Genomic DNA, 15,799 nt, shown 5'->3' on the forward strand with positions numbered 1-15,799 from the left:
AAGGTGGGGTCTGGCAAAGGTAGGACCATGGGGTTCCAGGTGAGGTTTGGGCCTGGTTGGGGAATCCAGGGTGAGGATGGGGCCTTTTGAAGGTTGAGGGTCCCTGGTAAGGATGGGGTCCCTGGTAAGGATGGGGCCTGGGGAGGGTGGGGTTCCTGGGGAGGCAGGGGCCTAACAAGGGGCCCGGGTAAAGGCCATTGTCTCCATCACATACATTGTGATCTAGAACACCCCATCCCACAGAGCCACATTCCAGAGCTCAAGAGCTCGGACCCTTCCCCAATTCTTGAAGCCCTGTGGAAGAGAGGGAGGTCTTTCTCTCCATGCTCCTTTTTTGGGAACTGCCTGGCATTGAGGCCAGGGGGACAGGACTACCTGTGAGGAGGCTGGGTCAAAGGTTGCTCTGAGCCTGCTCCTGCAAAGAGGTGAGGTTCTCCAAGCAGGCCCCTCCCTGCCCATTGCACAGCGTCAGCCAGAAAGCTGCCCACCAGTGTCCACAGCTCATTGTTGTGTCCCACCCAGGATCCTCTGAGTAGGAAGAACTTGCCCAGGCCCCCTTAGAGTCCATCATGGGACAGAATAGATAGCTCCTCTGGGCTTGCACCAGAGTCCAAAACTCCTTACCTTGGAGGTGTGAGCTCACTACACTACACCAAGCAGAAAGCTCCCACTGCCCATAATAGCTCAAAACCCTACAGAGGAGGCCTGTGGTTCTGTCCCATTAGTGACAGCAAGACCAGAAGTGGGGACATAGGAAGCTAGGATGAGATGGGCCAGGGCCTCCCCAGCACCTGGTCACCCTCTTATCCATGGACAGAGGCAGCTATGACAGAGGAGGTATGGGTAGGCACCTGGAGACCCCATCGCCCCAGGGGGCCCATCATGGCCCTCTACAGCAGCCCTGGACCCAAGTACCTGATTCCACCCACCACGGGTAAGAATCTGAGAGCTTTGGGGGGGGGGGGGGCAGGGGGAAGAGCCAGGAGCAAGGCCTGGGATGGCCTGGGGTGGGCTTGGGTGACTTCAGTCGCCCAGGGCTTAGTCCCTGACTCCCAGTGGGGAGGAGGGGTTTGTGGCTCCAGGCTGTTCAGAGCCACTGTGCCCACAGGCTTCATGAAGCACACACCCACCAAGCAGCGCGCTCCGGCCTACAGCTTCCGTGGGGCCCCCATGCTCCTGGCAGAGAACTGTTCCCCAGGGCCCCGCTACAGTGTGAACCCTAAGATACTGAGGACTGGCAAGGACCTTGGCCCTGCCTACTCCATCCTGGGGCGCTACCACACCAAAACAATGCTAACACCTGGCCCAGGTGAGTGACCCCACCTTGGACTCCTAACCTGAGCCCTTCCTTCCCTGCTGGGTGGCCAATGTTGGTAGCTCGTGTTGAGGCCAGGGTATGCACTAACTCAGTGGGCCTCACCTTTCCTGTGCCCTTTCTGCAGTGGGCCAGGCACCATCTGGTGTAAAGAAAAAAACCCCTCCAGTTTTGCCCTCATTTGGAGTCTTGGGGCCAGGTCCACATCAGACCTTACTCCCCCAGCTCAAAAAACAACCCCAAAGTCAGTATTTTCATCCTGGACACTCCTGACCAACCTCATTCATCACCCACATGGGGGCCCAAAGACCTCATGCCTGGAATGTTGGGGCACACTCCTTGAGTGCCACAGCTGGGGGTATCCACATCCTTTTTGTTCGTGTACCTCCTTCCACTGCCCCCCAGGTGACTACTTTCCAGAGAAATCTACCAAGCATGTGTTCGACTCAGCACCCAGCCACTCCATCTCTGCCCGAACCAAGACCTTCCGAGTGGACAGCACCCCAGGTCTGCAGCAGCCCCCACAATAACCTGTCTGACTGGAGTTGGGTCCCAGAGGGGGCAAACGAACAGCCCGAGAGCTGCTCTCTTAGGGTGGAGAAGGCCCAGAAAGGAGCTAGTAGGCCACATTCTGGTCTGAGGCTTCTCCTCATCCATCCCACAGGCCCTGCTGCATACATGCTGCCTGTGGTGATGGGGCCACGCACGGTGGGCAAGGTCTCCCAGCCCTCCTATTCCATCAAGGGCCGGAGCAAGCTGGGCAGCTTCAGCGACGATCTGCACAAGGCAAGGGTCACACCAGCCGAGGGCAGAACACTGACCCTGTGAACTGCCTGGTCCTTCCTCTCAACACCCAGGGCCCACCAGTGGAGCTCTGCTGAGGCCCCATGCCCCCTTTGCCCTCTATGGCTGGTCACATGCTGGGGCTACACTTAGTAGTGAGGAGGGACCAGGGCCCCAGCATGGGAGGTGGTGGCACCATTGAACACATCCCATCTGGGATGTTGCCCAGAGGAAGGAAGGAGGAAAACAAGCATGAGCTATCTGGGGGAAGAGGTTCCAGCTGTGGAAATAGCTGGCAGGGTGGGCCTGTGAAGCAGCATCAGCACACACCAGGCCAAGGCCACTGCTCTCATGCTCAAGAGGACAGCATGCCACCTGAGAAGGTGCCTCATACACACGAAGGTGGTGTGCCCAAGGTTGGCACACAGTGGGAGATTACCATAGTGAAGCTAAAATTGAGGGGGTGACATCATACAGTGGTGTTCCATGAGCAGTAGGGTGTTGTTCCAATAGTGATAGACAGCTAGGAGCTGTCCCTGGTGACTCAGGGCCTGACACCTGTCCCTGCCCTCTGGGGCCATGTGCCTAGGGCCAGCCAAACCTGTCTAAGCCCTCTTCTTCTCCCAGACCCCAGGTCCTGCGGCATACCGCCAGACTGACGTGCAGGTGACCAAGTTCAAGGCTCCACAGTACACCATGGCTGCCCGGGTGGAACCCCCAGGGGACAAGACCCTCAAGCCAGGACCTGGAGCCCACAGCCCTGAGAAGGTCCTGGACAAGCAGACTAGAGGGGGTTGGGTGAGGGTCAGGGGACCCAGTCCAGAGTGGAGGCGGGGGGGGGGGGGAGGGAAGGGCCTGTACCTTGCAGGGGCTGCTGAGGCCATGTACCCTCAGGACCCTGTAAATTTCCAGTATTCACCCAAAAGCAAACCTCCAGGTACAAAGACCCCATGCCCTAGCCATTTCCTCTAGCTGGCTGGCTCTGCGTCCCAATGCTGTGCCAGTCAATGCTGAGCACTGTGTTTATAGACAATGTGGCCTTGAGCCTGGCCATCTTGGCCCCAGGTTCAGGAAGAACAGCAGCCCAGCCCCAGTCAGGGTTTAGGATCCTCCTCACAGCCTTTCTTCTCTTAGGTGATCCTGACCAAGCCTTGTGCCCCGATTGTCACCTTCGGCATCAAACACTCTGACTACATGACACCCCTGGTTGTTGACGTGGAATAGCCCCAGCCACCCCTGTCAGCCTGTACATATCACATCCCACAAGAGATCTGCAGGGCTGACAGTGAACTGAAAGCTCCATCAGTTGGGCCATGGCTGGCCTGGACCTGTGGGGCAGAGCATGCTTGTTTGGACAGTTGCGACAGTGATATTTTTCTATGCTAACTTCCCATTTGCTAATCTTGTTTCCTGCTGTGCCTGAATTATTTAATAAATCACGGATTCCACTTGTAAGGTTCTACCTTGGAGAAGGATCAAGCTCATCCAGAAAGGGGCAACTAGGGGCTATCATTGCTGGCCCACACAGGGCCCATCTGGCTTCCTGACCAGTAGTCTTCCCAGGGAAATAGGAAGGCCCAGGAGCCTTAAACCTTGCCCAACACCTGTGCTACCCTCCCATGAGCTTTCTCCCTCAGTACAGCCCTCCCTCTGAGAAGTGGGGTCTGAGCCCCTACCTTTGAATCTGGACTACCCTGAATTATAAAAAAGGCACAGCAGAAGTGGTATTGCCTGACTACCCCTCATGGGTCTTGAGAGGAAGCTTAATGTATTCAATGCCACATGCAGCATCTAGGGCAAGCAGCCCAACCAGGTCCTCAGTTCACACCAGCACTAACTTCCCAGCATGTGAGAGAACATTCAGGGGATACAGCCCCAGCCCCATATCTACCAGCTGAGGCCTTATCATGGCAGAATGGAGAAAGCCATGCCGTGATGCCACAAATTCTGACCACAGTGGCAGTGAGAAATGTAGACTATTATTGCAATTTTAAGATGCTAAGTCTCAGGGCATCTTAGGCATTAACAGCTAACATGAGGAGAATGTGAACAGATCACTGGCATCTCAGCTGGGTTCCAGGAGAGGGATCTGCAGAGGCTTCCAGCAGCCTGAGGCCAGGCCTCAGGAAGCAAGGTCTAGAATTCCCTTGGGCTTTGGGGAAGGTCAGTGCTGGGCAAGTGGCCCTACCCAATGCACCTGTGATATCACCACCTGTACAACATGAAGCACAATATAGTTGCTGACCCTCACTCAGCTGAGTCCATGCCAGGCTGCATATTACAAGCATTTCATGCTCATCCCCTTATCCCTTAAAAGGTAACACTAACATCTTCCCTACTGGAAAGGCAGAATCTTGGACAGAGAAGGGATACAGTGTAGGAAGTGGTAGGTCTATGTCTGTACTGCCGCAGGTGGTCCTGCAGGAGCAAATTAGGAGGACAAGGGGTTCCCAGAAGACAGGGAAGGGAGAGCCTGTGAACCAGGGTAAACTCGAAGACTCTCTTGGATCCGCAGGAAATAACAACAACAAAGAATATGTGCTTCCTTCTCCACAAAGCTATTTATTCCACATTTTTATTGTAGAGATGTGCTTGAATTGTGGCATAGCCTGGCAGCTTGTTCTCACACTGGGCCCCCATACTGGGCTCTCAACCCTCACATTGGACCCCCAAGACTGTTTCTGGAATACTGGTATTGGAGACCAAGTCAGCAAAACCCACTTACCCATAGGGTCAGGAGCCAGGTACACAGGGCTGAGCTGGAGGACCATGGTTAGAACCCTTCAGGAAATTGGCCTGACCCAGTGGCAGTAGGGCTGCCATCCCATTTCATAAAATTCATAGAATGCAAGGAGAAGAACAAGGAGCAAACAAGTAAACTAGAAAGGAACTACAAAACAGACCTGAAAACTACTGGAAGAACTGTAAGAGCTGTGGAGATAGAGTGCTGAGGACAGAGATGAAGACCTGAGGAAGAAACCCAACTCGGGGGTCTCAGAGACAGCAAAAGCACTTCTCCAGGGGAAGGTCATCATGAAATACAGGTCTAAATCCTTAGTATCACAGGCAAGATAAGTGGGCTCTGACCCTGGCAAGTGTGTCCTGGCATCTGGTGGTTCCCATAGTTCAGCCATGTCCTCAGCAGTGCATGACCCAGGATGACGGGGATGTAGAGTTGGAATATGGATGTGCCCTCTACAGTGCCTGTAGTGACCAGCTGGCGACACAACACAGGTAACTGCTACCATGTTTGGTGATGAACCAAGGGCTAAACCAAAGTTGTGGAGGGTGACAAGGGTGACAGGGCCTATGAAGAGATGCCCAAGAAGGAAGCAAAAGCCAGAACAGCCCAGCTGGGAGAGTGTCAGGGAATTAACAAAGACACAGAGAAAGGAGGCGGTGAGAATTGACTTCATGCTGGAAGAGAAAAAACAAAAGGCAGCAGATCCTCCCCCTCTAGAGGCTTAGGGGCTCAGCAGGTGCAATGGAAGGGCCAGGAGATGAAAAAAGGGGATTGTGGTGAGGGTGTGTAGACAAAAGGACCTGCTAAATAGAGGAGGAGGAAGTGATAGGTGCCTGGGACTGTGGCCAGGACACTGAGAGGACAGGCTACAGCTGTTCTGTGTCAACATGGAGCTCAGAGATGGCTGGATGGACAGGCCTCACGATGTGGCACACTAGTGGGGAACAGTGAGCCAACAGTCCTGGGGAAGAGAGGGAATGACTGGGAGACAAACTAGAATGAAGACAAAAAAGGACACTGAGCTGCAGGGCTAATTCCTTAAAGATACTTTTCTTGTGAAGACAAAGGTGAGGACCCTCAGCAGCTGCTGGCTTGGCCAGCCCCATAATTCAGTCTGTATTGGCCTAGAGCTGGACAAGTGAGTGGTGAGGGTCAAGGAAACAGGTGGAAAGGGCAGTCTACAGAGTCAGGGACAAAGATGATAGCTCAGAGCAGCCCCACAGCAAGTTATGGGAGGGAGGGCGACTAGCTGTGGGAGGCAAGGTGGGGCAGAGCAGGTGGAGGTGTAAAGTTCTCACTACAAGTAGCACAAGGTCTCTCAACAGGTGATCTCCACCCCTATAAGGAGGATGCTTACAGGGAAGACCTCCCCAAGGAACTGCCTGACTTTGTAAAGCCACACTGGCCTGTTTCTTGATTATTTTCCAGGGGATACATCTTAGGCACTAGGGAGCTCCTAAATCCTGAAGACGTCATTTATGCTCCTAGACATACAACTATGTGACCCAGAAGGCTCCCAGCCCAGTGCCTCCTGGTAAGGTTATGATGCACTCCTGCCTCCACAGCCCCTGATCTTCATGGGGAACTGATCTCATCCAGGAACTTGAGAGCAAAGTCCTTAGAACAGGGCTCTTGGCCCACACTGGTCCACCCAAATAAGTCCTATATCCAGGCTTAGGACCCTTCATTGGAGGAGACAGCTCAAATGGGGTTCTCAGTCATACCCGCTCCCTGTGTCAGCCTCGGGCTTTTCAGATCACAGACACAGCCTCATCCAGGCATAGCCAACACAGGGCAGAAAAGCCTTAAGATATCAGACCCCTGAGGACTGGGAGGCTCAGAAAAGAGCGGCTGGCCATGAGTAGACTCATTCAGGACTCAGAGCTGCTCTGCTCAGAATGGGTGTCTCTGGCATCCAGGAGGAGGGATGGGGGCTGGGCCTTGGCTTCCCCTAGGCAAGGAAAGGGTCCCCTTCACAAATGGAACCAGGCAAAACGAGTTCATCAGGTCAGAGGCAGTCACAGTTCCCACCACAAAGGAAGAAGATTCCTGATCGTGATGATAATTTCAAAGGAATATTTTGTAGATTTAAGTCCTGAAGAGCCCAGGATACCAGGTTGAAGAAAACCCTGGCTGCCCTTGGCTCCCACTGGTTCACGTCCTTGCCCTTGACAAGAGGTAGGAGAGGATGAAGAAGGCCACGATCAGACCCAGAGCCATACCACACAGAAGCTTCCGGTTGTCTCGCCCAGACCGTGCCATCGTGGAAAAGCGCTTCATGCTTCCAGTGAGCAGACCAGTCATGCTTGTGAAATCCGAGTCCTGGGGAAGGGGATCCAGCAGGATCACATAGAGGCGGTACCTTGACCACCCACCCACACCAGCACTGGAGAACAGAGATTGTGTAGAACACGATGTGGAAACAGAGCTGGCTGTGACTCGTGCATACTGTAGACCCTTACCATGCCGTCCAGATACCGGTTCTGGTCTTCTGCATCCCTATCGATGTCTAGGGCCAGCTGGTCAAAGAACACAAAGGGAAGGATCAGGCCAAGGCAGACACAGAATGTAGCACTCACCCTCCCTTAAAACCAGCCAGAACTCTGCCCACACACTGCTAGATAAGGTACCACCAACAAAGATTGGAAAAGTCCAGGTATCACCTTGAGCCTCACTCAGGTGACAGATGGAACAGCCAGGGACAGATGGAACAAAGAGTGTGGATGACTGCCCCAAATCCCTCTGGGCTCATCTATCCACCCTCTGAGGCCTACTCTTCCACCAGGTGGAGGGGAAAAGGGCCACCACTGACCGATTTGAGTCTGGTAACCTTGGAGGCCAGGCTGTCAGCCATCCGCTTGTTCTCCCGGTCTAGAATCTCCTCCACAGCACCAGGGTTCTGAGCTGAAAGAAGAGAAAGGCTGAGGATCTGTATCCACTCATGAGTGTAGTCTCTGATCCCTCTACTATAATTGATGCTGGCCTAATCAGACACTTGAGGGACTAGGACAACTTAGTCTGCTGAGAAAGTCCAACCCTAACCCAAGTTCCAGTAGTTGAACCATGTATGTGTGAGACTGGCTGTTAAGCACATGTCACAAAAGCACACATCCCGCATGACACCCAGGTAAGGGTGGGCAGGCACCCCCAACACACTTGGTCCAACGGTCTTTTGCTGATATTGAGTAGGAACCTGAGTTAATCCCAGAAATGCTAGGAAGATGCAACACTTGCCTCCATGGATATCGCCATCTTTGAATGTCAGACTGGTTCTCAAAGAAAAATCTGGTAGAAGCACAGAAAAGAAAGAAAGAGCGCCCAGAAAGGTGACAGGAAGACCCTGCAGGGATGAGCTCCAAACTACACTCAGAGGAAATGACAAGTAACCAGACCAGAATATCAGGAAGGACCTTTACCCCTGAGAAAATGAATGAAGCCCCTAGTTCCAAAATGTGAGCAGATGTGAGCCCACCTTGCGTCCCACACAGGGCCTCCTGCAAACCCAAAGCACAGTGGGTGCAGGAACCTGACTGTGATGAGTAGGACCAGATGATGCAAAAGGGTGAGAACCGCCTTCCCCCAAACAGAGTACAAATCCCCGCTGGTCCAATGGACAAGAAGAACCGACATGAATCGCAGCCCCAGGAATCACTGGGGTGTACAGACTCCAAACAAAGGGCTGTCATGGCCCGGCCAAGCACTTCATGTTCATTACTCCCTTTAGTTGACACAACAGCCCAGGCATCACCATCTCCTTTGGGAGACGAGAATAAGAGCTCTGAGAGGGGACCACAGGAGGTGCCCTAGGCCCCTAGTCCACGGAAGCTTGCCTGGCCCTTTCCCGCCACAGCTTCTACCCCTAAGGACTGGCCCCGCCAAGACCCCTCCAGACTCCAGCTCACCCACATGACACCAAGCACCTCCGGCTTCCGTCCCCCAGCCGCCTGAAAGGCCCAGCCTCCAAGTCCCCGCGCAGAGTCCTTCCACCGAGGGAGGCAGACAGAGACTCGGCCCCCGGCCCGCTCTCGTGCGCTCACCTCGAGTCCAGTCCGCCATGGCGCCCCGCTCCAGTCTCGAAGCTAGTCCCCAAGACGACCACCCGTGCCAAAGACGTGGCTCCGACACCTAAAGAGGCTTCCGGCTCCGCCCCTCGCAGGCCACGCCCCTTTGGCTCAAGCTCTTCCGGTTTATGGGTGGTATCGCGTGGGAACGGAAATGACGAAGGGGGGCGTCCGCTCTCACGACCGCCTGTGGGTTGATGCTGTTAGTGCTCGGATGAGGTCTGTCAGGGGGTCCTTCCGGCCAGAAGCTCACAGGTAGGAACTGGACGGAGGGACGGCCCGGGCCCCCGTTCTAGCAGGTGGGTGAGAGAGGGACTCAGGCGCGAGCGTGGCGCCCCCGAGCACGGTACCGTCTCTGTAGAGTGGAGATGGGTGCCGAAGACACGGCCTAATGCGCAGCGGTGAGAACTGCAGAAAGAAGTGAAGGAAGGACCGATGCGGGGCCGTCGGAGCCTTTGAAGCAGCCCTCGCGAGAGCCGGCACAAAGCAGGTGCTCGGTGGCCTCTCGCCAAGAGTGAGTGGGCTGTGTCACTTAATGCTCAGAGCCGCCCTAACCCGGGCCCTTTCTCCAGCGTGTCTGGGTGCCGCCCTGACCGCCCTCCCGCCCCCACCGGCTCGCGGCCTGCCGAGGCCATCGCACGGTGCACCTGCCGCTCCTTCTGCTCGGCTGGGCCTTCCTCCGACCTTTCCTGGCCGCCCTGGCTCCTCAGAACTGGCACTTCCTCGGGCCCTCTGCCGCCCACCGGACACCCTCTTAAAACAACCGGAGTCCTCTGAGCGCCCACGCCGTCCGGTTCGTTTCCCCGTCTTCCCCTGGGGAACGCGAGCTCCCCGGCGGCAGGGACCCACGGGCCCCGCCCTCCTGCTTCCCGGGCGTCTCTGACGCGGGAGGCGCACTGCAGACTCCAGTCTGAGCGGGGAGCGGCCCCGGACGGCCGAGTCCCGCCGACGCCTCGCTCGACAGCCCGCTGTGCGGGGTCTGAGGGCCTCTCCGTCCGGACACTCGCACCCAGACCCCGGGGCGCAGAGGAGGGGTCGCTGTTCGGCTCCGGGGCGGCGCGGACCTAGGTCGGCGGTCACCGGGCCGGGTGGCGTTGGAGGCCAAACCTTGCGGTCTCCGGTGCCTCGGGCCGCACCGGCGGGGCCCAGCCACCTTCAGCCGCGCCGCCGCAGGCCCCGCCCCACGCAGCCGGTCCCGGCGTCCGTCGCGCGCGGACGCTGAGCTTCCGGGCTAGGGTGGGGCCGGCGGGTTCGGCTGCTGGCCTCGGCCTGGCCCGCGCTCGGCGGGGCAGGTTCTGGGGACCATGGAGCCCCGGGCGGTGGCGGATGCCCTAGAGACGGGAAAGGAAGACGTGATCACGGAAGCTCTACGGACGTACAACCGGGAGGTGAGCGGCCGGCGGCGGCCGAGGGGCGTTCCGGGAAGGGATCCCGTGGCCTTGGCGCGGTGGGCAGGGAGTGCTAGGTGCGGAAGGGAACCCTGGGCCGTGCAGCGGAGGAGTGGGAGCCCGGTCTGGGGTGCTGTGGCCGAGGGGCGTGGGGGTGGACGCCGAGTGTAGACCCTGCCGTCTGTTCAGAGTGGTGTTTGCTGCCTCAGAATTAGAGGCAGGGAGGCCAACCCTAGAAACACAGGCCCTACCTGCGTGTGGATCTGACTTCACTGGGTCTCTCTGCAGCACTCCCAGAGCTTCACCTTTGACGAGGCCCAACAGGAGGACAGGAAGGTGGGTGCCGGCCCAAGGGGAAACGGTGCAGGGATGGGCTGCCCAGGAAGAGGGCCTAGTGGAGTCGCTCTTCTTCCTGCCCACAGAGACTTGCAGAGTTGTTGGTCACAGTCCTGGAGCAGGGGTTGCCACCCTCACACCGTGTCACCTGGCTACAGACTGTCCGTATCCTGTCCCGGGACCGCAGCTGCCTGGACCCATTCACCAGTCGCCAGAGCTTACATGCACTAGCTTGCTATGCTGGCATCTCTGCCTCTGAGGGGTCTGTCCCAGAATCCCCAGATATGGACGTCATACTAGAGTCCCTGAAGTGTCTCTGCAACCTTGTGCTCAGCAGTCCAGTGGCACAGACACTGGCAGCAGAGGCCCATCTGGTGGTGCGGCTAGCAGAGCGTGTGGGGATGTACAGTAAGAAGAGCTTCCCACATGAAGTCCAGTTCTTTGATTTAAGGCTCCTCTTCCTACTAACAGCACTCCGCACTGATGTGCGCCAGCAGCTGTTTCAGGAGCTGCATGGCGTGCACCTGCTGACCCACACACTGGAACTGACACTGGGGATGACCCCAAAAGAGAGCCCACCTGATCTCCTTCCTCCCCAAGAGACTGAGCGGGCTATGGAGATCCTCAAGGTGCTATTTAATATCACCTTTGACTCCATCAAGAGGGAAGTGGACGAGGTGAGTGGTGGCCTGAACCCATGGGTGGTTGCTAACTCAGCTGGGACATTTTGTGGACCTGCCTTCCACAGTACCTTCAAGTTCCTGGGTGTCAGGCATGGTGTGGACCAGGTGTGCAGCTGAGAAGGTACAATGGTTAGTGCCGTAGTCCTGGAGTGCAGCAGTTGGGACAAGTGGAGCTTTCTCTCACAGAAGCCACTTTCTGTCTTTGTCAGGAAGACACTGCCCTTTACCAGTACCTGGGAACCCTTCTGCGGCACTGTGTGATGGTTGCTGCTGCTGGAGACCGCACAGAGGAGTTCCACGGGTGAGGACAGGGCCAATCCTGGTAGGAGGGACATGCTCTGATGTCTGGATTGCGATCCCCCACCATGGCACTGGACCAGAGCCACCTGGGAGCCCAGACCCTACCTTAGAGTCTATATGGGCAGGATGGTATCTTTGTGTTTACATGGATCCTCAGGTGCTTCTGTTGTGTGAGTAGGATAAGAGCCATGAATTTAGGGCCAGGGTGTTGGGCAGTGGCCAAGGTTGGCATGGTATTAGGGCAGTATAGTCCCTTGCTCCTGTTCTTGGTGAACTGTGCCTGGATTGGCCTGTGTTTCCAGAGATCAGTCAGTACTTCAGCACACAAATGTTGGGGCAGATTGCCACTCTGGGGACCACCATACACTTGGGCATATTCCTGAGATCAGTCCCTACCCTTGGCTGTGATCCCTAGAACTGTTCTTCAGGCTCCCGGACTATGGCTCACATCTGTGGCCTCTCCAGGGATTGTAACTGCACTTAGGATTAGCCCTGTCAAGGCCTCTCTCCTTCTATCCCCAGCCACACAGTGAATCTCCTGGGGAACTTGCCTGTCAAGTGTTTGGACGTCCTCCTCGCCCTAGAGCTGCATGAAGGCTCCTTGGAGTTCATGGGAGTGAACATGGATGTGATTGGTGTCCTCCTCACCTTCCTAGAGAAGCGTTTGCACCAGGTAGGCAGGGTACCTGCTGGGCAGTCTTCTGCAGTGGCTCTGACCTTGGCTGTTTGCACAGCTGTGGTCATTGTTTCTACATGTGGACAACCTTATTCATTCAAGGTTTCATTTCTGCCCACTGCTATAAGGAGTCGAGTTTTTTTTGTTGTTGTTCTAGCAAGATGCTAGCAGTCCCTTTGTGGTTCCCTCTTTAGTAATCTTGAGAAGCCCCTGCTTGTGACCCTCAGCCTCCTCATATCCCTGTGCTTGGGCAGCCCCCTTGGTCATAAGCATAGCTGTCCCTCTTAAGGAGATTCACCAGGGACTTCCTGGTGAGCCCACAGGACATCCAGACAGCTGGAACTCTAGTCCTACCAGAGCTTACAGACATTAAGCCAGCAAAAAAGCCACAGACCAAGATTGCCAGATCTCTGGGAGCCATGTTGCTGGGGTGGAGTATGCTTGCATGCATGTGAACTGAGTGAGGAGGGTGGCTGCCTGTCCTTATTGCTGCAGCTGCTGGTGTTATGCTCTGGGAGATAACAAGGGAGGCCGGCAGTGATAGGAGCTCCCTACTCGCTGTCCAGGAAGCACAAAGAGTAAAGGTTCTGTTGTTTCTTTTTGCTGTCATTTTCTGAGAGCAAGATGCCAGTGGTGTGTAGACAAATTGGAATACTTTGTGTTCTGCTTACAACCCTGGTTTATAGATGGTAAAGTTAGACTTAAAGCATTGAGTCGTTTGCTCCAACTCATAAAGCTTTCAACTAACTTCCTGAGTTTGGGCCTATTCCCATCCCTTTCAAAACTGACAGACACCTACCACCAGCTCCTGGCCCTTGGGGACTCACAAGCCTCTGCTTCCAGGACTAGCCAGGGCATGTGTAGCTGCCACCCTTCACCCCAAGTCAGATGGAGTACTGCCCAGTGACGGGTCCCTCTGCAGACCCACAGGCTAAAGGAAAGTGTGGCTCCTGTGCTGAGTGTGCTGACAGAGTGTGCCCGCATGCACCGTCCAGTCAGGAAATTCCTGAAGGCCCAGGTACTTGGCAGAGGAGCCAGAGCTTGGGGGGTGGGGGGGGGGGACATGGCGGGACCCTGCTCACAGACTTCAAGTTGCTCCAAGCCTAGGCTGAGTGCCAGCCGCTTCCCCAGGTGCTGCCACCTCTGCGGGACGTGAGGACCCGGCCTGAGGTTGGGGAGCTACTGCGGAACAAGCTTGTCCGCCTCATGACACACCTGGACACGGATGTGAAGAGGGTAGCTGCTGAATTCCTCTTTGTGCTGTGTTCTGAGAGTGGTGAGTGTGGGAAGCCCGAGCCCCAGGCCTGCCCTACCCCAGCCATATTCACCCACTGACCTGTATCCTGGCCCCCAGTGCCCCGATTCATCAAGTATACAGGCTACGGGAACGCCGCAGGCCTCTTGGCTGCCAGGGGCCTCATGGCAGGGGGGCGGCCTGAGGGCCAGTATTCAGAGGACGAGGATACGGACACTGATGAGTACAAGGAAGCCAAGGCCAGGTGTGTACCCCAACACACTTGGGATTCCCTTCACCCCCGACTCCATTCCTGCTCCCCACCCATCTAGACTCCTGTGGTTGGTGGGACAGGATGAGGAATGGAAAGACCCTCCAGAATCTGATACCTGTTCCCAAGGGATGTTGTCCTGAGCATGCAGGGAGGGCTTGGGCACCGGGAGTGGGCAAGGCAGGAGCTTCTCCTCCTGGAGGGTGTTTTCTTCTGTGGTTGCATGCTCCCCTCCCTCCACCAGGTAAACCTGTGTCTTGCCACTCTAGGCCTGAGCAGGAAGGTGGGCGTCCACCTACCCATGTAGCCCCTCTTGTCCTGGAGAGTTACTAACACGTGGTCCATTCCCCCTCTGGGATGCAGCATCAACCCTGTGACAGGGAGGGTGGAGGAGAAGCCACCCAATCCTATGGAGGGCATGACAGAGGAGCAGAAGGAGCACGAGGCCATGAAGCTGGTGAACATGTTTGACAAGCTCTCCAGGTGTGTTGGGAGGAGGGGTCTGCACTTGGGAGGAAGAAGAATGGACCCACATCCCAATGTGAGACCAGAGGAGGGCTTCGGGTCCTGAAAGGCTGCGTGACTGATGTTGGAAATCCTTGAGCAAAGCTGAGGTTAGATTGATATTGTGCCTGTGTACAGGTGATGAAAATGAGGCCAGCAAAGTAAGGGACTGCTCAATGTCTTGAAGCCAGGGCAGCAGTTGAGATTTGAGCCCAGTTAACACAGGGTTCTACCCAGGTGGCCCCGGCCTTCCAGCACACCAGGCCTCTTCCCCAGCCCTACTCACCTTTCCCCAACAGGCACAGAGTCATACAACCCATGGGGATGAGTCCCCGGGGACACCTCACATCTCTGCAAGATGCCATGTGTGAGACCATGGAGGGACAGCTCTCCTCAGACCCCGACTCGGACCCTGACTGAGGAAAACAGCTCTTCTCCCCTTCAGAACTGGTGCTGCTTCCAGAGGCATCCTTAGGGCCTCAGCCTGGGGAAGCCACACCCACCTCTCCAGCATGGAGATACTTTTCTACCCAAGCTCTGTTAGTGCTTTGCCTGTGGTCTGATTTCTTATCTTTAGGATCTCAGTGGTCTTGTCCTGCTGTAAACCTGGGAACTCAGTCTTGACTTCCACAGATGAAACCATGTCTTTGATAAGTGCTGAGGATGCAGGGGTGGTGGCTGAGGATAGGGCCTGTCTTGACACACAGGCCAGCATGCCTTGGGAGGTGGGGCTCAGCAGGGGAGCACCAAGGCAGCTGTCTGGGCTTGGCATTCTGAACAAGCTAGTGTGTGGGGCATGTGCTGCCTTATCAAGGGAAACGGTCTGCTAGAACATGTAAATGTGTCAGGAACACTGAGCACCCAGGTAAGCGCTGTAAGCTCTGCTGTCTGTCCTCACTATGGCCTCTTCTACTTTCTTCTTGGCCCTGGCTCAGTCACCCGATACAGTGTCCACACATCTGAGCTCTCACTGGTTGTGACAACTGACTCAATGCTATCCACTGACTTAGATGATAAATACTTATGTGAAGGCAGATGCCCCTCATAAGGCTGTAAGTTGAAATCTCAAGATTTCTAGGAGCCACAAAAACATCACAGAATAAAGAAGTATTTCGGGTGAGACTGTGTGTGAGAGAAAGAGAATATGTGTAAAATATCAAAGGACCATCAAAGAAACCACCTTTGTCCTTTTCAGAAGTAAATACTTTTCCTAGATCACCATGCATATTTTGTCATCACTAAGGAATAAGGTCATGGGACCCCCCTTACATGTTTAGTTAAGTCTGACCCTGTCAGCTCCAGCCCAGGGCAGGTACAGCTCAGGGACAGGAAGTACTGCCCTGGAAACAGCCTCCAGAAGGGAGAGAGGTGCTGGGTGGAAGAGGGGGCTGAGATCCCCTCAGGATGAATCCAGGAATAGGTGAGAACAGTTCTGTCCCCTGCCAAGAGAGGGAGATGCCCATACCCCAAGGTTTATTTTCCATGGTCATATCAACACCTGCTGT

The 15,799-nt window shown here is 55.6% G+C and overlaps 3 protein-coding genes across 5 annotated transcripts; 2 read left to right on the top strand and 1 right to left on the bottom strand.

Annotated features, from left to right (window-relative positions):
- Window positions 1-825: 825 nt before the first annotated feature.
- Window positions 826-3,322, top strand: Cimap1a (ciliary microtubule associated protein 1A). Of its 2 annotated transcripts, XM_026381915.2 has the most exons (6): window positions 826-934; window positions 1,109-1,309; window positions 1,721-1,822; window positions 1,980-2,101; window positions 2,726-2,866; window positions 3,233-3,322. In XM_026381915.2, exons 1-6 carry the CDS (start codon window positions 826-828, stop codon window positions 3,320-3,322), a joined length of 765 nt encoding a protein of 254 aa, XP_026237700.1. The 2 variants fall into 2 exon arrangements, with proteins under 2 accessions (XP_026237700.1, XP_026237701.1); XM_026381916.2 differs by lacking the exon at window positions 2,726-2,866.
- A 1,323-nt stretch (window positions 3,323-4,645) lies between these two features.
- On the bottom strand, window positions 4,646-8,960 carry Bet1l (Bet1 golgi vesicular membrane trafficking protein like). 2 transcript variants are annotated; one of them, XM_026381907.2, is made up of 5 exons: window positions 8,879-8,958; window positions 8,076-8,126; window positions 7,654-7,745; window positions 7,304-7,360; window positions 4,646-7,163 (listed from the first exon to the last, which is right to left on the bottom strand). In XM_026381907.2, the coding sequence occupies exons 1-5, from the start codon at window positions 8,895-8,897 to the stop codon at window positions 6,996-6,998; spliced, it is 387 nt and encodes a 128-aa protein (XP_026237692.1). In that variant the 5' UTR covers window positions 8,898-8,958; the 3' UTR covers window positions 4,646-6,995. The 2 variants fall into 2 exon arrangements, with proteins under 2 accessions (XP_026237692.1, XP_026237693.1); XM_026381908.2 differs by lacking the exon at window positions 8,076-8,126 and having other exon boundaries at window positions 8,879-8,960.
- Window positions 8,961-10,103: 1,143 nt separating this feature from the next.
- Window positions 10,104-15,732, top strand: Ric8a (RIC8 guanine nucleotide exchange factor A). Its single transcript, XM_026381903.2, has 10 exons — window positions 10,104-10,290; window positions 10,579-10,626; window positions 10,713-11,303; window positions 11,519-11,610; window positions 12,132-12,282; window positions 13,208-13,303; window positions 13,417-13,561; window positions 13,640-13,784; window positions 14,154-14,273; window positions 14,594-15,732. The coding sequence occupies exons 1-10, from the start codon at window positions 10,207-10,209 to the stop codon at window positions 14,712-14,714; spliced, it is 1,593 nt and encodes a 530-aa protein (XP_026237688.2). The 5' UTR covers window positions 10,104-10,206; the 3' UTR covers window positions 14,715-15,732.
- Window positions 15,733-15,799: the final 67 nt, after the last annotated feature.

Source organism: Urocitellus parryii, chromosome 4 (genome assembly GCF_045843805.1).
Source record: "Urocitellus parryii isolate mUroPar1 chromosome 4, mUroPar1.hap1, whole genome shotgun sequence".
NCBI lineage: Eukaryota > Metazoa > Chordata > Mammalia > Rodentia > Sciuridae > Urocitellus > Urocitellus parryii.

Excerpts from the sequence above, each read along its gene's own strand:
- Bet1l (XM_026381907.2), bottom strand. Across the intron at positions 7,746-8,075 it reads AGATGGCGATATCCATGGAG|CTCAGAACCCTGGTGCTGTG; the intron begins GCAAGTGTTGCA and ends CTCTTCTTTCAG. Across the intron at positions 7,361-7,653 it reads AGGTTACCAGACTCAAATCG|CTGGCCCTAGACATCGATAG; the intron begins GTCAGTGGTGGC and ends TTCTTTGACCAG.
- Ric8a (XM_026381903.2), top strand. The coding sequence starts at position 10,207 with ATGGAGCCCCGGGCGGTGGCGGATGCCCTAGAGACGGGAAAGGAAGAC. Across the intron at positions 11,611-12,131 it reads CGCACAGAGGAGTTCCACGG|CCACACAGTGAATCTCCTGG; the intron begins GTGAGGACAGGG and ends TTCTATCCCCAG. Across the intron at positions 12,283-13,207 it reads TAGAGAAGCGTTTGCACCAG|ACCCACAGGCTAAAGGAAAG; the intron begins GTAGGCAGGGTA and ends GTCCCTCTGCAG.
- Cimap1a (XM_026381915.2), top strand. The coding sequence starts at position 826 with ATGACAGAGGAGGTATGGGTAGGCACCTGGAGACCCCATCGCCCCAGG. Across the intron at positions 2,102-2,725 it reads TCAGCGACGATCTGCACAAG|ACCCCAGGTCCTGCGGCATA; the intron begins GCAAGGGTCACA and ends TTCTTCTCCCAG. Across the intron at positions 2,867-3,232 it reads GAGCCCACAGCCCTGAGAAG|GTGATCCTGACCAAGCCTTG; the intron begins GTCCTGGACAAG and ends TTCTTCTCTTAG.